This window comes from Hydra vulgaris, chromosome 01 (assembly GCF_038396675.1).
Source record: "Hydra vulgaris chromosome 01, alternate assembly HydraT2T_AEP".
NCBI classification, from domain to species: domain Eukaryota; kingdom Metazoa; phylum Cnidaria; class Hydrozoa; order Anthoathecata; family Hydridae; genus Hydra; species Hydra vulgaris.
In genome coordinates, this window is record NC_088920.1 from 35,985,001 (window position 1) to 36,008,350 (window position 23,350).

Below are 23,350 nucleotides of genomic sequence, written 5' to 3' on the forward strand. Positions count from 1 at the left end.
GATTAAAATTCCAGAATTACTCCTACTTTCATAACTGTCATACTAGAACGTCGAGGGCTTAGATACAAGCAATAAATAAAGCAATGTTGAAAATTTAGATACAAGCAGTTTACACAAAATTTGACACTCGTTGAATGATATCTAACTAAACTTCATATATTTTATTTAATATATTTCTGTAGTTTTTCTCAGTAAAGTTTTATGAATGGAGGAATTTGCTTTTCCTCACAACCACTAACAATTTTAGTTAGCGTATTTTATACTGTAATTACAACTTTTTTATAATCAAAAGATCACAACTTTCAGATCTGAAATGATCAAGCAGAATTAACTTTTGATCTATACAACAATTCAGATAATCATTAAATGAAAATTTACCTGGGATCACACGACGATAAATATCATCTGTTAACACCACAATACAAAGCAAATGAATCTGTAACATTTGTATTTTAGAACAAGCAATGATACTTTGTATTTTAGAACAAGCAATGATACGAATAAATTCTTTTCTTCCTTTAAAAGCTAGCTATTTAAGAAAAATTTATACCTTATAATATTAGGTATTATTAGTTGCACATTCTTACATCAGTACAATATCTGTCCACTTTCTCTATGCTATCTTTCTAACTCGACTTCTTCTGACTTTCACTCTACTACTCTTCGTCCGTCTTAAAATCATTTACTCTTGGTTTAATAAAATCTCATCTTTTTTCAAGACTCAATTATTGTCTTGAAAAAAGATGAGATTTTCGCCGTATTTCCAGCGATTGAAACTTTGCTGGATTAACCGGCTTGAAGTAATATTTCTAGTATTTGCTCAAACTACCATGTTTTTTGTATCTCTAGTGTCAGTTTCTATTATTTTAAATTCCAATCAAAGTCCAAATCAAAATCATCAGGTATACTGTTCAGTAATATTTTTGTTCGCTTTTTAAAGCGAATGCATGTTTATTTAAATGTAAAAATTGATTATAGTAAAAATGTCTTTATTATAAATTATTATAAATAATATATAGTACTATATAGTGTTGCATATATTACATATAATAATAATAATAATAATAATAACAATAATAACAATAATAACAATAATGATAATAATAATAATACAATACTCTACAGATTTAACGCAAAGTTGAATAAAAAAACAGTTGAATAAAAAAACGAGAAAGTTAATTAAAATCAATTAAGTCTAGCTTAGCTTTAAATAAGTTAATATTTTTAATTTTTAGTGTTTCAATTGACAATCTGTTACAGAATTTGACCGTACGGCTTAAATAAAATCCATTACAATTACGACTAGAATATTTCTTGTTAGCGTATAAATGATGTTTGTTACCTCGAATATTTGAAGATGGAACTGTGACATTTAAAGATCAAGAGTGCTTTGGTGGTATTTTCCAAGTTATTTTATGATATTATATATTATATAGGTCTAATTCTAATAATAACCTTGTTTAAATGAATTTTAGCTATACTTGCTTATCTCTTTTAATAAAGATGCCAGAAATTGGTTGCGCAAAGAAGTATCAATCAGAAGAAAAGAAATTCCGAAAACTACTTATTGAAGAATTTTAAAATGGCTTGTGCTCAGATGAAAATTATTTTATTGGGGGTCGTTCACATAACGCAATTTTTGACCGTTTTTGACCTCACCCCTCCCTCGTCACAAATTCGTAACACTTTAGTAACAAGCCCCGTATGTGTAGTCATAAAAATACTAACCCTACCCCCCCCCCACCTTCCTAAATCGTGACGTAATTTATGGACTCCACCTTGATGAAAAGTTTTTGGATTAAATTTCTGGATTAGATAAATCAGAAAGTAAAGAAATTAACAATGATTTTGAAGGAAATGAAAGCTCAGAGAATCTCTTTATTCTGGCTTTAAAAATTTATGTGTTTTGGTTTTCAACTGACGAGTTACCTAATTTAGTATCAGTAAATTCACCTTTCAGTTTCTTGAGAAAATTGTTAATGTAAATAAAATTGTGTTTCTGAGCTTATCTTGATTTTGTATTTCTGGTTTTTGTATATTTATAGTCTAGTATTTGTATTTATTTATTAATGTAGATATTTTTAAATAAATGTTAAATTACAAATTTTTTTTTTTTATGTTATTCTTTTGTATTTATTTTTTATAATGTTTTAATCAATGTTAAAAATTTTTATAAACGTATTTTAAAAAAATTCGCTAAAGAGGATTCGCTAAACTTCCATTTCTATATATAAACATAAAAGTTCGCTAAAAAAGATTATTGAAAGTTCACTGGAAAATTTTACTGGAAAAATACTGCATTTTGAAACAAGTTCTCTAAAATATGGCTGGGTTTTACAACATTTTTTTACTGAAATTTTTGGGTATGCAGGACATAAATCTCCTAATTCTTGTCAGCAAGTTTTTGTCGTAAGATGGCTTCTTGATATTAACGCTAATACCCCGTTCATACTGACGATAAAACACGTTTTAATTGTCGTATTTTAAACGCGTTTTACATTTTACTATTCTCATCAAATTTAAAATTGGTTTTAATTAAAACACGCAACGTTAAAAGTTGTTTTAATAAAACAACGTCGCGAGGTTGTTTTAATTGCGTTTTATTACCCTGAACTGTTTTTAAATGGCGGAGGAAAAAGCTGTTGCTGAAGAAAAAGTTAAATCTAGAAAGAGAGCTAGACATTGGGATGATGAGGAAACAAAAATACTAATTAGTAAATGGTCAGAAGATAATATCCAAGAAAAGTTGAAGTCATGCACAAGGTTTTGTTTTGTTTTTTTCAGTTAAGTTGGATCAAATTGAAATAACTTGTTAAATAAAATCAAACCACTCGTTACTAAATAGTTTAAATAAATCACAAATAGACAAGAAGTGATTACGAATTACATTAATATTGAATAAACAAGGAAATGAATGTTTATAAATTGTACTTTTTACAACAAGATATTTATTTCTCTTTGATAGTTAGCACAATATATATATATATATATATATATATATATATATATATATATATATATATATATATATATATATATATATATATATATATATATATATATATATAAACTTCATATTTTTTGGATTTTAGAAAAGGAAAAATTTGGGAGGAAATTTTGCTATTCTTGCAAGCTTCTGGATATGAAGACAGAGATAAAGAGATGTGTAAAACAAGAATTCACACATTGACAAGTGCATATCGCAATTATATTGATAATAAACGAAATACAAGTGGGACTGGTCCTTCCAAAAAACCATCCTGCTTTGATGAAATTGATAAGGTTCTTAGTGACAAACCAACCACATTACCAACTTTTTTGAAAAGTTCCTCAGGCATGAATGTTATTATTGAAAAAACTGCAGAAGTGAATAATTTTAATAATTGTGTTAATGAGTTAGTAAACTGTGAACATATAGACATTGAAACTACTCCGTCAAGTTCTAAATCTGAAGAGTTGGTAAAAAAAGATAATAGTTTTTACTTTAAAAAATCCAAAAAGAAAAAATCAAGAAGTGAGGTAATGTTTGAACAATTAAATGCCACTGTTAATAAATTTATGACCTCTCAGGCTGATATTGATCATAAAATTTTAGAAAGTATTTTAGAAAACCACAAACAAGAAGAATCATGTGTTATATTAAAAGTTCGTCAAGTTGAAGATTTATATTTTATTGAAATAGAACTTTCATTGGCAGATTTGACACTAGAAAAACTTACTTGCACAATAAAAGAGGAATTTTCAGTTCAAGATAATGCATCTTTATTGATTACCAAGTTACCAAATGTACTTATCCGAAATGATAAGGATGTTAAACGTCTTAAAAGTGGGACTGAGATAGAGTTTTTAATTATGATTAAAAAAATGTGAAGCAATTTCTTTGTTTTGTTATTTTTTTCTCAAAATAAAATAAACCATGCCTTTTACAACATTGTTTGAAAAAAATCATTTACAACTAAACAGTTGTAAAATAATGTTTTTTTATGGAATTTCTAATAAACTCAGCTTTATTGTCAAGTTCAATGCAACTGTGGTTTAATATAGGGTTTACTAAGTCAATTTCTGTTTGTTCAATCCATTCATTTAAATACTTTTGCTTTGTCAAAGTACAGAAGTTATGTAGTATACAACATGTTGTAACAATATTGACTGTGTGTTCAACTGTTGTATCTAATCTCTTTAAAAGACATTGAAATCGACCTTTTAATCTTCCAAATCCATTCTCCACCACCACACGACATTTACTAAGAGAAACGTTAAACTTTGCTTCTTCTATACTAAGATTTCCACGATCTGAGTAAGGTTTCATAAGCCAATTTTTAAGGGGATATGCTGAATCACCAAGGATAAGAGGACCAATTTCAATATTATCAATTATTTTAGATAAGTTTGTAGGTAAAAAGGTTCTAGCCAGACACTCTTTATATAAGGGAGAATTTTTAAAAACCCTTGAATCGTGTGATTTGCCAGTCCACCCTACAAAAATATCTCTAAATAAATACTTGCTGTCTACCAATCCCTGTAAAATAATGGAGTGATATTCTTTTCTGTTTATATAGTCCTCTGAATTTTTATGAGGAGCCTTTATTCTTATGTGACATCCATCAACTGCTCCAACTACTTGTGGAAAACCATATAATTTTTCAAAACTTACTATAATCTCCATTGTTTCTTCCCTTGAGGGTAAGGAAATGTATTTCTTCATTAAGTTATCAACAAAATGTTTACAAATTCTGTGAACTATTGTACAAACAGTTGATTTTCCTAAGCCAAATAAATTGGCTATTGTTCGGTAATCTGCAGATCCACTTAAAAAGTAAAGTGTCACAGCTAACTTCATTTCTAAAGGCAAAGATTTACGAAAGTTAGTGCCTTGTATAGGCATAAAAGGTGAAACTTCCTTGCACAGATAATTAAAGGCTGCTTTAGACATTCTTATGTTTTTTATCCAATCATCTTCGTTCCAACAGTTTACCATTGTTTCGTACCAAAAGCTTTGACTGCGAGGTTTAGTCCAAATTTTTCTGTAAACCGCAAAATTATAAGCAGTAATACAGTTTATCAGTATGTGCTGCAATTGCAGTCTTCTTTTTTTCCTTGATATGTACAATAATACTCGTAACTTCGAGATCAAGTTTTTCTTTGAGAGCGCCATTTTCGAACGTTAATATAAATACTAAAGAACGTTCAATCTGAACGCAAGAAAACTGAAAACATGTTTATTATAAAACTATGTTTACATTAAAACATGTTTATTTAAAACAGAATTTAGTGTGAACTGGGTATAAGATTGGATGACTCGAGCTGTTTTTTTAAAGCACGATTTATCGTTTGAAGCTTATTAAACCGTAAGTTTAAACGTTAGATTTATGATTTATAATTAATATTATAATTTTGCAATTTTATGATTGTTTTTCGAGGAAAAAAGTTGTAAATTGAATTTGAAGTTAATTGTAATGACTATACTTCTGGAAATGCTGTACTTCTGGAATGCATTAGAAAAGCTCATTGCAAAACCAACAAATCATTTAGAATTCTTTTAAATTCTTAAAAAATTGCAACTTTTTGATAACAAGAAATTAAATATGCGAGTTCTTTTGATACATTAAAAGTTAACACACAAAAAGTTAACACACAAAAAGTTAAATATACTGGTTTTGTATATGTGCAAAATATATTTAATTATTATTGTTTAAGAGTATAAACAGAATATATTCTGTTTATATTCTGTTTAAAATTCAACATATATTTTGAGTTTTAAAGATGACGAGTATTTCCAAATGCCATGGAAATAGATGCTATACTGTTTTTCGTTGTACATCGAAATACATACATATTCTTATTTGGGCCCAATGTTACCTTAATATGCAACTATTTTTAAAATAAAAAATATTAAAATAAACAAATCTTTATAAATAATATTTTAACATTTTAAAAGTTAACATATTATATAAAGTCTATTTCAATATTTATATGAAATCTATTTCATTTTTATAAAATATCATTAAGAGCTTTTTCCCCTGCCCTCCATTCTTAATAATACTACAGCAAAGATTAAACTTAGGTACCTTTTCTATTACAAAAAAATAGGCTAAATAATATTTTTCAATGAACAATAATGTCTAGCACATAAAAGATGAGATTTTAAACTGGTCCCTTTAGGTTTACAAAATGGCTCAACATACCTTTGCTATCAGTTTATATCTGATTAACGACATTTTTCAAAACAATAAATTCAAGAAGTAACTATAGTATACATTCTATAGTAACTATAGTAACCATAGTAACAATACATTCGGTAGTAACTATAGTAACTATAAAAAGAAAATTTATTGGCAAAAAATGTATTTTAATAATTGAGCTTTTTAAAAATGTTGATAAAAAAATTCTAAAAAGATACAATCTTGCAACACATAAACCAAGCACTCTATAATAAAAATGGTTCTAGAATTTGATAACAAATATTTTTGTATATCAACGGATGCGCACATTCCTCGATAGTATAAAAAGTTAGCAACAAGATACAACAAAAAAATCATTTCAAAATATCAAAATCATTTCTAGGTAAAAAAGATTGTGAAAGATTACTTAAAAATTTGAGTACCAGTTTCATGCTCTTTTTCTTAACAAAGAAGCATGGTTAAAGAATTTTCTAAAACAATTGATGGAAAGTAAAACTATTGGGTCCAGTAATGATAATCCTTTAAAATCTACTCAACAGAAGAAGTTCTAGCTTTAATTTTAGATTTTATAATGAGAAAATATAGCTATCAAATTATTTTTCAAGGGGTTTTAAATCTAAGTTGCATAATACAGTTGCATACGGTGCTTACAACTATATTGCAAAAGCTAAAATGCAGCCGCAGCGCAGTGGTAAACGCGCTTACCTCAGTAGATAAAGATTCTTGGTTTAATGCCACCACTGGGCAAGTTTTATAACAACGGTAAGAAAGGAGGCGTTAACTTCCTTTCAAATGTTCTTTCGTAGAGCTCTGTGATAAGACTGTAATGACTTGCATTACACAATGGTTGCATTCCATATTTTAAAACTTTTACCTCAAACTAAAAATGTTTTTGTCATTCTTTTATAAATCACGTTGGTAACAGAATTTGTAAAAACAATAAAATTAAAAATGCCTGAGTCTTACAATAGTTTTGGTCAGTCTAATTATAAACGGACAACTAAAGATAAAAAAGACAGATTGTCAGTTCCAGTCGTAGAAACTTTGTTTCTTTTGTATACAACATCTGTGCAACTTAAAATATAGAAAACTGATGCAATTTTATGGACTGATTCCAAATTTCCTTAGTTTTATGCTGTTGTCTTCTTTGATTTTAGTATGTAAAAACAAAATTAGCAAAATGTTAAAGCAGAATATGATTTTTTTTTATGTCAACTTAGCTCAGCACAACAACTACAGTCGCGAGCAGTGAATTGTGCACAGCAGTAAACTTTTATTTTTTTATTTCTTTGTACCTGAATTTAAATAAGCTTTAATAATTTGTATTATTATTTGAAATATATTATAGTATTTTCTCCTCTTAGTTATGGATTAGTTATGAATTAAAAAATATAGAATATGTAACCATTGAATTACGAGATGAGAAAATAAAAAGTAACCAAAATTACTGTTGTGTACAATTCACTGATCGCGACTGTAAAAATTCATTTTAAGTTAAGAAAAAGTTAGAATGTACTAAGAATATTGGTTTCACTGTTTATTTTCAATTAAATAATTTTAATCAAGTTTTTAGTAGCTTGTGAATTAAATCTCAAAATAGCTTTGAAATTGCTTAAAGTTGACAATCTATTCAGATATCTCCGGATGAGGCAACCAACACTCTCCCTCTCTGAATTTGTAGTTTGGAATACCCACTATATATCGAATAAAGAATAAGGTTAGGATATAATATAAAAGAAACAATAAGAGTTGAAACTAGAAAAAGAAGGTTTTGGATAAAATAGAATATATATTTGGACTTAATAATTTTCAAAGAAGTGGAGGCTCTGGTACATCCAACAATAAAAACCCTTCAAAAAGACATATAAGTTGATAAAAGTCTTCTTAAAAAAATCTACATTATCTTTTGTATGTTGCATTGTAAGCACCTAATAGACTAGAAGTATGAAGATATTTCTAAATTTGTAAGATTTAAGTATGTACATTTAGTTAGGTAAGACATAGATAACACATTTGAAATAGTAAAACGCCGGGTGAAGTTCAAATGATAATTTTCCATTCACAAAAAGTTGTAAGAAACAACCCGATTTAAGCTGACCTGACCTACCCGGTTTATGTTGACTTATAATTACAGAAGCTTAGGAAAACAAGTATTAAAATGTTTAAAATTTTCAAGAATATTTTACAAGAAAATTCTCTAAAAGTTTAAAAATAAAGACTTAATGATCATCAATGATTTTTTTATAATTTCGATAAGGAAAAGTTCTAAACCTTGCCCTTTCAGAAGAATGTTTAGATCTTCTTTCGTAACTTTTTTGTTACATTATTTTCTTTACTAATTTAAAAAATTCAAAGTTTCGGTTTTGTTGACGACCTAAGTTTTCACTGATTTAAAAAATTCAAAGTTTCGGTTTTGTTGACGACCTAAGTTTTCACTGATTTAAAAAATTCAAAGTTTCGGTTTTGTTGACGACCAAAGTTGATTTACTTTATTAAGAGAAGTTTGTAAGCTAAAAAAATAGAAATAAAAAGTAGTTTACGGGAATAAAATAAAATGTTAATGTATAACTGTGTGTGCATTAACATTTACATTTTATTTTATTACGGGAATAAAATAAAATGTTAATGTATATCTGTGTGTCTGAGGGTGTGTGTTAGACACACACACTCAGACACGCACACACAGATATACACAGATATACATAGATAAATGTAGATTTTAGAAAAAATTTGCATCATAAAAACAGTCGACGTTAGTGATGGTTTTACATACCCGGGTACCCGGGTTGTGGTGGTAGATAGTTAAGTAGATATAAAGCATTAGCTTATCATTTTATTTTTTTATTTTTTTTATATATATATATTCGTCATTATTAATATAAGTTTGTACAACACTTTACCGTGAAATATATGACTGGAGCAGTAGAAGACAATAGTCTTATCATCTTGCCCCATTTTTGTCGTTGACAAAATATAACAAAAATATAAACCAAATACAAATATAATAAAATATTTATAATACATATAAATTTTTTTTTTTTTTATTTTTATTTTTTATTTTTTTTTTACAATGAACATCATTAAATAACCAAGTAAGTAATATAATAGAATTTCAAGAAAAAATGAAGATTTAAAATGAAAAAGGAAAAATTTTAAAAATAAGAGATTGTTTCATTAATGTTGAGGTCTAGTAGCTGTTGTTTTACAACGCATTTAAAATGTTGGAATGAGTTAATCGTTTTTATTTTGTTTGTTAGAAATGAGTTCCACAATTGGGGTCCTCTGCTGGATATTGAGAATTTAGATTGTCTTAAAGAGGTTTTCGGAATATAGTAGTTCTTGATAGAGTATTTTGTTTGATATTTGTGATTGATAAGGCGAAAAAAGTTATGGAAGTCTTCAGGGACCAGATCATTTTTGAGTTTAAACATGAACTGAAGAATGCAATAGATATTTTGTTCATAGATATTAAGAACTCTCAGTTCCTTCATTAAATGTTTAGAATTGGCATTTCTATTTGCGTTTGTTAATATACGGCATGCTTGTTTCTGTTTTTTATATATTAAATCTAGTTTTGATTGGTAGGTACTACCCCAGGCAATATTGCAGTAGTTAATATAGCTATGTATATATGCAAAATAAAAACTTTTAAGGCATGCATTATTTAAAATATATCTGGTTTTATGCATAATTCCAATGTTTTTAGATATTTTGTTTTTTAATATATTAATGTGGTCTTTCCAGTTAATATGTTCATCTAAGAATACCCCGAGAAATTTGACTGAGAACGCTCGAGGAATTTGACTGAGAATCATGTAGATTCCAAGTGTAGATAGAAGTACTCTTATAAAAATAAAGTAGTCACTCTTATAAAAAAAAGTAGTACATGAAGTATTTTTGTCTTACTAAAATTTATTTAAATTTATTGTAAAGCCCTCTTGTTTTACCCTCCAGAAGACTTTATTTCTATATCAGAAAAGCAAGCTGAAATTAAACTTCAAAGTATATTGAATAAAACAACTGAACGATTAACTGAATTGCAAAGTCGAATAAAAATAAACCTTTTAATTCGTCACTTACATTAATAAACAAATTATGATGTGACAGAAGTAACAGCTGTCATAATATTATTTGGCAAGTTTTACGGCCATCAACAATACTTTAAAAAAAACACTAAATTGACTACTGTAGAAACTAACAAAGTTTTGAAAAAAAGTATTTAAACTTTTTCCAACACTGTGTACTACTGATGAAATTAAAATTGTTGGGAAACATTATCTATTACCTACGGACGGATAAGTATGCAATGCTTTAATTGACACAAAAATGTTATATTTGTAGTGCTACTTTTAACATGATGACTTGGTAATTAAAAGGCATTGTTGATTAAAAAAATAAAAATACCGATTACGTTTATCTACTCTTCATGCTTGGATCCGGGCTTTTGAATTTTTGCTACATATTAGCTACAGTTTAGACATTAAAAAGCGGTGCCAACCTTCAATCAATGAATGTCAATATCAAAATCAAAATATTTCTGAAATAGTAGCTACATTTACGGAAGTTTACAAATAGTACACGTTAGTATTCTTAAGTAAAAACCTTGAAAATAAAAGCTAATAAATATATCGTAAGTAGTCATATTAACGGTATTCGTCCACAGCAGTAACAAAACGAACGTTTAAAGTTATAGAAGTAAAAATAATGATAATATTAATAAAAATATATATATATAAATAATAATAAAAGTGGTTGTAGTAACAATAATAACAACACAAAGATAACAATTCATTTGGTAGATCACAATATACACTAGGTATTTTCATTGACCTATCAAAAGCATTCGACACGGTCGATCACAAAATTCTACTTAAGAAACTCAAATTTTATGGAATTAATGGCAAATTATTAAAATGGTATAAAAGTTATTTGACAAATAGAAAACAATTTGTTTTCTATGGAGATTATTTTCAAAATGAAAAATTAATTGATAAACGTGGTGTTTTACAGGGTTCTATTCTAGGCCCACTTTTGTTTTTAGTCTATATAAAGGATTTAAATAAAGCTTCTAACCAATGAGTATCATTTTTGCGGACGATACAAATTTATTTCTGTCAAACAGTGACATTTATGAGCTTTTTTCAAATATGAATAAAGAACTCAATCACATCTCCAACTGGTTTAAGTGCAACAAGTTAACTTTAAACATTGACAAAACAAAATGGATCCTTTTCCACTCCCTCGCAAAAAAGCGTTTTTTACCAAATAATTTACCTAAACTTTTTATTGATAAAATTGAAATAAAAAAGGAGTCGGTCACAAGTTTTTTAGGCATTTACATTGATGAAAATATTACATGGAAGTATCATATCGACTTTATTTCTACTAAACTGGCCAAAAGTATTGGAATTCTATATAAGGTCAGATACTATCTAAATAAACAAAATTTAATTCAACTCTACTACTCATTTATACATAGCTATAAGATATGCCAATATTGTTTGGGAAAGTACCTCTAAAAGTAAGTTACAAAATCTCTACCATCGTCAGAAACACGCAATGCGTTTAATATGTTTTAAAAATCGTTTTTCTCATTCTAATATTTTGTTTAAAAACGTTAAAGCACTTAACGTTTACGAACTCAATGTCTATAATATTTTATGTTTTATGTTTCGTTGTAAAAGTGAACAATCATTGTTCATTTTTAAAGATCTTTTTACCCATAAAGCTATAAACAAATAAACTTTACGAAATAATAATTTAATAATTGAACCCTTTTGTCAAACAAAATTTAATCAATTTTGCATAAACTATCGAGCACCGTATTCATGGAACAAAATTGCTGTTCCAAATTTTGATTTGTCAATTTCGTTTTCTGTTTTTAAAACTAAATTAAAAAACTTTATTCTTTCTACTGACAATATATATAAATATTTTTGAAATGTAAAATTATTTTCTGTTTTTGTTTATTCTACATTGATAATAATTATTAAATCAATTGTATTTTTATTATATTACATATACACGTTTGATATATTTTATATGGTTCTGACGACAAGATCTTTTGCATTTTCTTTCAGATACCAAGTTTATGTATTGTTATATTGTTATATTACGATTAATAATTTTAAACTAAAAAGAAAAAAAAACAATAAAAAGAATAATAATAAAAATAAAATGATAAAAAATAAATAAAGTAATCAAAATATTTATGACAAAAACAATAACACTGTTCTATTATTTTTGTTATGATTATTTAGTCACATACATACACACATACAAATACATATAGACAAATACACATACACATTTACATTTACAAATGCATATAAACACATATACTTATATGCCCCTGTATTGTATACATACATAATATACGCACATATCTATACAACATAACATAACCTAATTGGACCTGCTCTTGCAGCCAACCTCCAACCATTATCACATATTCGTAATGTTGCTTCTCTTTCACTTTTCTACAAATACTATAATGGGCACTGCTCTAAAGAGCTAGCTCTCTTGTGCCATTAATTAAAATTCATTCTCGTATTACTCGTCATTCAGTTAAGTCTCATCCTTTTTCTGTAACTTTTCCTAAATGCTCCAAAAGCTCTTACTCATCTAATTTTTTTCATCGGTTCTTTGGAATTCGCTTTCTTCATCTAGACTTCCTGATTCATATAACTTGCAATCTTTTAAGTCGTCTGTCAATCATTATCTTGCTCTACAATCTTCATCTTTTCCCTTTCAGTAACTTCCAACTCTAATACATACGCATTCATACTTATATACATACACACATACATACATACATACATACATACATACATACATACATACATACATACATACATACATACATACATACATACATACATACATACATACATACATACATACATACATACATACATACATACATACATACATACATACATACATACATACATACATACATACATACATAAATACATACATACATACATACATACATACATACATACATACATACATACATACATACATACATACATACATACATACATACATACATACATACATACATACATACATACATACATACATACATACATACATGCATACATAAATACATATACAAATACACACATACACACACACGCACGCACGCACACACACACACACACACACAGACAGACACACACACTCAGACACGCACACACAGATGTATACACATATGTATAGATAGATGTAGATTTTAGAAAAAATTAAACGAAAGTTTAAAATCATATAGGAATTATTTTAGACAGACCGAGTTATTCAATGAATCCAAGATAGTTATTCAATGAATCCTAGATAGTTATTCAATGAATCCTAAATAGTTATTCAATGAATCCTAGATAGTCAATTCAATGAATCCTAGATAGTTATTCAATAAATCCTAGATAGTCAATTCAATGAATCCTAGATAGTCAATTCAATGAATCCTAGATAGTCAATTCAATGAATCCTAGATAGTTAATTCAATGAATCCTAGATTGTAAATTCAATGAGTCCTTGATAGTGAATTCAATGAACCCTAGATAGTCAATTCAATGAACCCTAGATAGTCAATTCAATGAACCCTAGATAGTGAACTCAATGAACCCTAGATAGTCAATTCAATGACTCCTAGATAGTAAATTCAATGAATCCTAGAGAGTCACTTCAATGAACCCTAGATAGTTAATTCAATGAATCCTAGATAGTTATTCAATGAAGCAACAAAATATTATTCCAAATGATTAAAAACCAGAATAATCGAGTTGTAGAAAAAAAAGTTTTTTGTCCAACTATCTTGTAATATTTGTGGTTTTAAATATTTAATTATTTAAATATTACCTATTTTTTTATATATTATTTATTATTTTATTTTTTACTTATATTTATTTATATAATATATTTATTTTTTATATATATTTATGTATATTTATATATATTTTATATATTATATATTATTTTATTTTTATATATATATATTTTTTTTTTTATATATATATATTGTATATTATTTAAATATTAACTATATTTAACTATTTGTGCCATCTATTTTTGCCAGTAACATTTCGCTAAACGTTTTTTTGATATACATACATATCTCAGAAAAATTTTTCTTATAAAATTTGTAACCGCCTCAATTAGAGGAGGTTACAAATTTTATAAGGTTATAACTTTTGAACACTATGAGATTATTTCATAAAATTTAAAAATTATCGATGAATATAAATTTTTCAGGAATAGTACATAAAATAATTTATCAACTTGTTGCTTTCACGTTGAAGAAAGTTGTGTCCAAAATTTTAAGGCTTTTTTGTTCCCAGGCTCCAATCATTACAATTTTTCGCAAAGCATCTTTATTTGCCTTAAGTTTAAACATATTAATGTTTTTAACAGATATATTTTAACTGATGATGACTATATATAGTCGAAACATGTCTCAAATTTAAATAATTAAATGTTTTTAAATAAAATTTAGAAAATATTCTATTTTTTTTAAAGTATTTTTACATTTTGTACTGAGAAGTGGTTTTGGATACATCATATATCACGCTGATTTTCACCGCGAACGGACGTGTTTATTTCCAAAACAAAAATGGCGAAAAATGTAACGACTGCACAATTAAAAGAAATATTAGACATTCATGAGAACACAATTATTAAATTATTTAATGAAAGAATTGATAAATTGGAAAGACATATTGACAAGTTAAATGATGATAATAAAGTTCTCAAAACTGAAGTAAATGATCTGAAAAAAGCTGTTGAATTTATAAGCGAAAAATACGATAAAGTAATAGTTGAACAAGAGCGATCAAAGACTGATCGCAATAAACCTGAGAGAAACTTAGAAAGTAATCTAACAAATAACATAAGAGACAAACTGGCTGAGATCGAAGACCGAAGTAGAAGAAATAATTTAAGGATAACCGGTATAGAAGAATCAGTTGATGAAAGTTGGGACGATTGTGAAGAAAAATTCCGTGACATGATAAAGACAAAACTTGATCTTCAAGGTGAGTTCATTATTAAAAGGGCTCATAGAGTTAAAAGAAAAAATACAGAACTATTGTTGTCAAATTTTTAAATTTGACAACAATGGTTCTGTTGATTTGTCCTTAAAAAAATTTTTAAGGAAAAATCAACAATACTAAGCAAATATATAAAGACGAAACTCTGGGAACAAAGAATATATGTGAATGAGGATTTCAGCGAAAAGACAACTGAATTGCGGAAAAAATTGTTTACGGCTGCAAAGGATTTACGATTAAAAGGTAAGTATGCAAAGGTTGTATATAACAAGTTAATAATGCGCGATTTTTAGAGGAAATTTATTTATTTTAAGGTTAAACGAAACGTCAAAATGGATTCAATAAACTCTAACGAATTTAAATTTACTTATAAAATTTTCCAAACTGATGAGTTTTTATTTAATGACCAATCAGATCCAGACTTAAATTATTATAGTGAAGCACATGCTATACAAAGCAAATGCTCCTATTATAACAATATTATAACAGCTGATGTTTTCAACAAATCACTTAAAAAAGGTATTATTAAAAGTGACATCTCGGACCACTTCCCTATTTTTTTTCTCTATTAATATCAACACAGTTAAAGTGTTGCAACAAAAACAAACGTTCAAAAAACGATCCTTTTCCGCTGCTAATTTAAAAACATTTGAAGAACAATTATTTTTTCTTCATTGGAGACAAATAAATACGCTAATGTAGTTTAAAATGCATTTTTCAAAACGTTTTATGAAGTATATGATTCTAATTTTCCGAAACATACAGTAAATAGAAAAACTAAAAGTGTAATGTCACCATGGATCACAAAAGAACTAAGAAAATCCCATAAAACTAAACAGAAATTGTTCATAAAATATTTAAAGACAAAAACCTAACTAAGTAAAGTTCTCTATAAAACTCACGCTAAAAATTTTGAAAGACAAACAAAAATACAAAAATTTTGAAAGACAAACAAAAATACAAAAAAAAGAAGATACTATTTTAATTTGCTTGAGAAAAAAAATCTTAATTCAAGACGTACATGGGAAATTCTTAAAGAACTCACTGGTATGCAAAAATTAAAAACGAGCGCATTGCCTAAAGCTATTAAAATTAATGAATAAAAATCTACGATCAAAGTGTGATAGCTGACGAATTAAATGTTGTTTTTTTGTATCAGTTAGTTCTAATCTGGCTCGAAAAATTCCAACACCGACAAATAAAATAAATAATTACGCTTTTCCAATTCCTTCATTTTTAAATTTTTTTGAGGTACCCTTTGAGGAATTTGAAAGTTCTTTTGAAATGCTAATACTCAGCTAAATATAAATCTAATAAATCAGCTGGTCATGACGATATTAATTTCAATGTTATTACCGACTCGTATGAAGTCATTAAAGATATTCTATTTCAAGTTTTACATTGTTCAATAAAACAGGGTATTTTCCCGACAATCTGAAAATAGCCAGAGTTTTACCAATATTTAAAGGTGGAGATGAAACCAGAGTCTCAAATTACCGTCCAATTTCAATTTTGCCTGTTTTTTCTAAAATTTTAGAAAGAATATTATATAATGTAATTTTCAACCATTTATCTTTAAATAATATACTGTATCAAAATCAATACGGATTTTAAAAAAATAATTCAACCGAACACGCTATACTACAAATTACCCGCAATATTTCTGAATCTTTTGAAAAATCGCACGTTAGTCGTTTTTATTGATCTATCAAAAGCCTTTGATACGATTGACCACATAATTCTATTAAAAAATATTGAGTTTTATGGTATTAAAGGAAATATTTAAATGATACTTAAAAGTTATTTGAGCAACCGTAAACAGTCTGTTTATAGTAATACAAATGTTCGTTCCAATTTACTAGATATAACATGTGGAGTCCCTCAGGGTTCTATACTAGGACCCCTCTTCTTTTTAATTTGCATTAATGATCTCCCTGAAGCCTCTAATTTAATGACGGTCATGTTTACTGATGATACTAATCTCTTTTTATCTTGTAATAATATAACGATATTATTCCAAAATATGAACCTTGAATTAACAAAAATTTCTAACTGGTTTAAAAAAAATAAGTTGTCACAAAAAAAAAGGGACACTTTTTCATCAAACTTCAAAAAAAAGGTTATTGCCTCCTGTCATGCCTTTACTTTTTATTGACAAAATTCAAATTAAAAGAGAGATAACTACTAACTTTTTAGGTATCTATATTGATAAAAACCTTAGTTGGAAATATCACATTGATTTATTGTCCTCGAAATGTATCGCATTTCGAGGAGCTTTTCTTTGGAACAAAAAAGTTTTGAAAAATTTTTATTTTTCCCATGAATGGAATTAGATTTCATTCACAAAAAAACTGAAAGAAATAATTTTATCTTTTGAAGACTTATCTTTATATTTTTAACATTTTATGAAAATATGAAACTTATTATATAATGTAATATACAATAATATCGGATTTACTATTTATGTGAAAAGGAAAAGTAACAATTTTTGCAATTGCAGAAAGAAACCCTTTAGTTTTACTTGTCGTCATGCGAATACAATTCAAAACTAAATCAACTAGTTGTTACGTTGTTTTTAGAATTTTAACTAAAAAAATCATCAAAAATCATTAAAAAAGGTAAAAATCAGGAATCAAATAAGAACATAACTTGACTCAATTATTTTATGCCAGTTTTCAGTAAACACAGAAAATTTATATATAATAAGAAAAGGAAGAAACAAAGATTTCGCTACTTTGCTTCAAAAAAAAACATTGCTGTTATTTTTTAACTTAACAAAACAATTTTAAATCTATTTGGAACATTCTCATTCAAATTTAAAGCCACACGCTGATGCTAAAATCCAAAATGTCGCTTTATGTTGTACTCGACTTATACTTTTTTGAGAATACTTTAGTTAAACAAATCAAATAACTGCTGCAGATGCTGCAAAGTATAGTTTGCACTCCAGAGATTATTTTTAAACGAATAAGATTGCTACTTTTAGTAGCAAGGAACCAATAAACTTTTCAAATTTTCTCATTCCCTGCAAAGTATGACTTACATTAGGAAGTTTTGTAAACTAATTTTTTCATGCAAAGCATATTTTTCACTGTAAACTTTTTTCAAAACATTTTATAAAAAAATAGAAAGATTGTTAGCCTAATATAATAATAGCAGGTAGTAAACATCATAATGTTAATATTTATATTTATTATTTCACGCCGTCAGTTGCATCACTTGACGGGGTTTAGATTCACCTCCGTATTTATATTTATAAATATAAAGCTAAACGCAATCTAAAAACAACTAAATAAATGCGTATGTGTATTTACTGCAATTTAATAAAATTGAACATGTTTTAGCTTGTTTTAATAATTACTGTTTGATATTGTTACAATTTCTCTCTATGTACATATATTTCGTATTCTAATAACTTACATTATAAATAGATGCAAATAATGAAAATGATAGCTAAAGATCATGGTTTAAACAATAATAAGTCACTTTTAATGAAACAAGATTTTAAGATCATTTTTTGTCAGCTTTCCTTCTTGACTCTCGCATAGAGCTTCTAAAATATTTTTATAAGTTTCGATTTGGTCGGAGGATCCCTAAAAAAGAAGTAAAAATAAAATTAAAAAGTTTTAAAAAAAATAAAAATTTTATTTAAATAAATACATATTATTGGTTACTGATAGAAGATGAAGAATAACTTTACAGTTATTCGCGTGTTAAAACATAATAATTTTGTTTTTGATTTTATTTATCATGTTTCTATTTATTATTTAATTTTATTCAAGTTTTATTGAATATGTAAATATAGACCTATAAATTATTTGCTATACAAAGCTGAGTCATACACTGTAAAATAAATGTTTATTTATTTAAAATATATTAATTTCGGCATCTCAAACGTCATTAGTAAACTCAAACTCTTTTTCATCTCGAACTTTTTGTGTTCCGTAAAATCTTTTTGTGATCCGTAAAATCTTTTTACTTGTTATTTGTACAGTTTTCCGCCAATATAAAAATGGCATGAATAAAAAAACTTAAAAAGATTGTTGACTTACACCTTTAATTTACAGTTTGCATAACGGTAATAATTTAAGCTAAGCAAAGCTTGAATATGAAAGTTTTTAAAGACACTGAATAATGTAATAAAAAAATTTTCTTCCCAAATCAAAGTTCTTTAAAGTATGGAGTACCAAAGAACATCTTATTCACCTGCTTATGCTAGGTGATAAGAGGAACAATTCAAAACGTCAGAGTTTGAGAAAAAAAAAATCATTTGCAAGGATATTAAATCCAATGTCAAATTGGTTCCAATAGTTTGTTGCTAAGATGATTTGTTACTAAGATGTCTCTGACTACTCATAACTTAATCAATGGAGTTTGCGGAGTTTACTTCTTTTTATGCTTCAGACGTTTTAAGAAATGTTCTAACATGTAATCCAAAGTAATTTCTAGTAAAGCCAATGTGTGCACATGTAATACAGCAATGGAAGAAACCACTATACTAACTATCTTGTAAAAATATAAACTTAACCAGGTTTTTAATACTGTTGAAATCCTTAATCGGATTATCCGTTTTCAGGTTTTATAGTATTGCTGGTTTCCTTTATACGGTTCAGCCAAAGCAAATTTTAAAAAGTAAAAATTGTGTTGGTGGAAAGCAGAGAAATTTATTAGCATTAACAAATGCAATTAAATAAAAGGTAATTATGTTTATCATTAACAACGTTAATTTGGCAACAGGATTCAAACAATTTAAGCCGATTTGTTGCCTATTAGAAGTCTTGGATAGATGGCATACTCTTTGTGTTATGGATTTTCAAAATTGATAAAATTTACGAAGGAAGGACAAAAAGTTGTAGAAAAATTAGAGAAAAGAAAAAACCAAAACTGTTAGCAATTGTTTTGCTAAATCTTAAATTTCATGAAAAAGCAAACTACTAAATGCTTAATTTTTTTTTATTTTTTTTTTTGAATTAATTACTTTAGGTGCCCCAAAAAAAGTCTTTACGATCTTATCACAAAGCACTGCAGAAGAAGAGCGTTTGAAAGAAAGTCTAAGCCTCCTTCCTTACCATTGTTATTAAACTTGCCCAGAGGTGACGTTGAACTATGGATTTCTACATTCTGAGGCAATCTCATTTCTACTCAACATTTATGTAGCAGAGGGTAGTTACGATCTACCAACCTTTTGTTTATAGGATCAGCACACTTCCTCTGCACCTATAATCTTGTTAATGAACTGAAGGTTTACGACAGTATCATCCCAAAAAGAATAACAGCAAAAGATGTAATTCATGAATTAGATTGACGTGCGTCATACACAGAGCGGTACAACGATAAGCTTTTCATTTGCAATGTTATTATTCAGTTCTTTCAAAGTCAAACAATTTCCTTAGGTTCTATGGAGGTTTGAGAATTTTATTCAGGCAAACACTGCTTAAGTTATGTAATCCAAAAAATGAGCAATATACTGCAAAAAACTTTTTTCACAAATAACTGTTTATAAAGTTAACTTTTAGCTTTAACTAAGCATGTATAAAGTATTTATGTTACAAACACGATTACGCCGATGTTACATCGATGCTATCGGTTAATGTTACAAGCACGATTATGTCGATGACATCTTAAAAATCTTGGTCACTTAAAAAAAATTTCCTTTAGATTTATTTAAAGTTATTATGCAAATATAGAGTTGTTAGATGTCTGACTTTTACGTTGGAGAATACAGTACCAACTTATAAAAATAAAGATTTTAACTATGTTCTCCTTCGTAAATGTCGGGCATCTGGCAACCCAATGTAAATATGTATTAACAATTAACTAAAAATTATTTACCTCTGGGAATAAGTTTTTCAAAAACTGCGGAATTTCATCATTCTCAAGAGTTCCATTTCCATCCTAAATCACAATATGATTGTTATAATAAATCAATCATTTAATAATTATAATCTATGCTCAGTGTTATGTTATCCATTCTTCATCTTTCGTAAAAATTTTTGGTATAATTATTTTAGAAATTATATTCTTAAAAAATCTTTTTTTTTGAATTTAAGCTACTAACCTCGTCACTAAGTTGAAAAACTCGCTCAAAGTCATCTACGCTCAAGCTCTAAATAATGTTTTTCACGATTAGAAAAAATTAAAAATAAAACATCAACTTAAGCCGTTTTTGATTATAACTCTGTTACCTGGAAACTTGTAATGAAATCTGCATCTTGGCCAATAACTCTGAAACAAGAAAGTATAATGAAAATAAAGGATGTGTTAAGGTAAAACGGTAGAATAAATTTAAATTTTTTAAACAAAACAATATTTTTAATAAATTTTATTTCCATACGAGTTTTATTATATTTTATTATCCCATTTGTCGTACGTATATAGTATTTGTGAACAATCCTAATTGAAAATTCCTTATTGAATTGGTTAGAAAATTGTGCAGCTCAAAAAGATAACAAAAAAAGTGGTAGAGCATGATAGCCAAATTATTTAGGTGTTTGAAGAAACTTAGTCTTGTAGCTAACTCTTAACTTTTAAACGTTTTTAGCGCATTTTATAGCGCGTTTTATAGCGCGTTTTTTCAAGAAAACCTCTTTTCCTGATTAAGTGCTGGCTTGAATTATGTTTTATGTCAAATATGTTTTGCAAAAAAAAATGTGGTTCACAGAATTTAGTAGAAGTAAAACCCTAAAAACTAAAATCTGATGATAAAGACAAAAATAGGAAAAGCACATTTTATTACTTTTTGCCCTGGCTGATATTTTAGAGTTTTTTCATTTTCTAGGTTCTCATCTCAGCACTTTCTCTCAAACACTAAAAAAAGATGGCTACAGCTTCTTTTATACTAATTTTCTATATTATATAACTGGTTACTTTGATAGTTCACTAATATGAATTTTCCCATCTCTATTCGTATCGTACTCCTCAATCTAAATATAAAAAAACATCACATAAGAAAACTAAAATTAAATTAACAAAAAAAAGCAATTTAACATAAAAATTTGCTATCTAAAATACTATTATTGAATTGACAAAGTTTTTTAAAGTTATGGGGCTTGTTGCCAAGCTCGAGCAAGTTTTAAATGACGTAAACGTAATACTGTTCAATCAATGGCAACTTCATAAATAGAGGCGAAATTACTTTTATTAACAAAAGACAAAAGGTAAAAATTAAAATTTTGTTTATTTTATTCAAGAAGAGCCAATAGATTATAAGTTTATTTATAAATACTTAAAATATTTAGCATCTTAATAAACAACAATTAATAAGATAAAATAATAAAATAACAAAAATAAAGATATTCCAATATACAACATAAAATATATATTCATTACGCAAAATATGTAAAATAGTTCATAATTTATTTTATATTATGAACGCTATATTACAAATTTGTAAACCATTTTTGCTTCGTGTTCTTCAACTGACTGAGCATCACACCCAGATTTCTCCACAAGATCTTTCACCAATACCTAGAGTTAATCATTTACTTGAAAATGAAACATAAACATTTATAATTAAGACATTTTTTATTTACTTAATCTCTTCGCTCTTGCACAATCATCCGCCATTATTAATAACACTCTTTAAGTTATCACCTATTTACTTTATTATGGCAAAATATGTTAAAAATTACCCTAATTTCGTTTTTTTCTAAATAAGAACTTCGATCTTTATCATAAACATACCAAAGCTAGAAAATGGCATACACAATTAAGTAACAGAAAACTATCATATTTATTTTAATAAATCGAATTACCAAAGTGACTAAAATATAATTAACATTTACAAAATTGTAAAACAATCTAAAGTTTTTTAACCTTTAAAAAATTGATTGCTGAAAGATTGGAGAGAGTCATTGCAAAATTTTTTCTTGATATATCTGAATGCTACAGCCGTTTTTTCTGAACTAAAACTGCAAAGCAAAACTGTTTGTCTTTTATACGAAGGAATTCTTTTAAGATTTTCTATTATATTATGACGTAATGACCACTCTCTCAATTTTTAAAAAGCGTTAGAGTGATGCTAAATATATTTGTAAATAATTCAATTTTTAGTACATCATTTGCGCTCCTCGTATCTTTTTCTTATTTATCTGTTTTAAATATTTACTAGAAATTAAT

The 23,350-nt window shown here is 27.1% G+C and overlaps 3 protein-coding genes across 3 annotated transcripts; 1 reads left to right on the plus strand and 2 right to left on the minus strand.

The window, feature by feature from the left end:
- Window positions 1-2,445: 2,445 nt before the first annotated feature.
- LOC136075309 (uncharacterized) lies at window positions 2,446-3,875 on the plus strand. The gene is made up of 2 exons (XM_065788022.1): window positions 2,446-2,763; window positions 3,093-3,875. Exons 1-2 carry the CDS (start codon window positions 2,624-2,626, stop codon window positions 3,868-3,870), a joined length of 918 nt encoding a protein of 305 aa, XP_065644094.1. The 5' UTR covers window positions 2,446-2,623; the 3' UTR covers window positions 3,871-3,875.
- Window positions 3,876-3,955: 80 nt separating this feature from the next.
- On the minus strand, window positions 3,956-4,978 carry LOC136074375 (uncharacterized). Its single transcript, XM_065786683.1, has one exon. The coding sequence runs from the start codon at window positions 4,976-4,978 to the stop codon at window positions 3,956-3,958; it is 1,023 nt and encodes a 340-aa protein (XP_065642755.1).
- A 13,590-nt stretch (window positions 4,979-18,568) lies between these two features.
- LOC100206097 (calbindin) lies at window positions 18,569-23,206 on the minus strand. Its single transcript, XM_065788023.1, has 8 exons — window positions 23,048-23,206; window positions 22,864-22,920; window positions 22,628-22,699; window positions 22,100-22,155; window positions 21,418-21,457; window positions 21,291-21,338; window positions 21,065-21,127; window positions 18,569-18,825 (listed from the first exon to the last, which is right to left on the minus strand). The coding sequence occupies exons 1-8, from the start codon at window positions 23,084-23,086 to the stop codon at window positions 18,721-18,723; spliced, it is 480 nt and encodes a 159-aa protein (XP_065644095.1). The 5' UTR covers window positions 23,087-23,206; the 3' UTR covers window positions 18,569-18,720.
- Window positions 23,207-23,350: the final 144 nt, after the last annotated feature.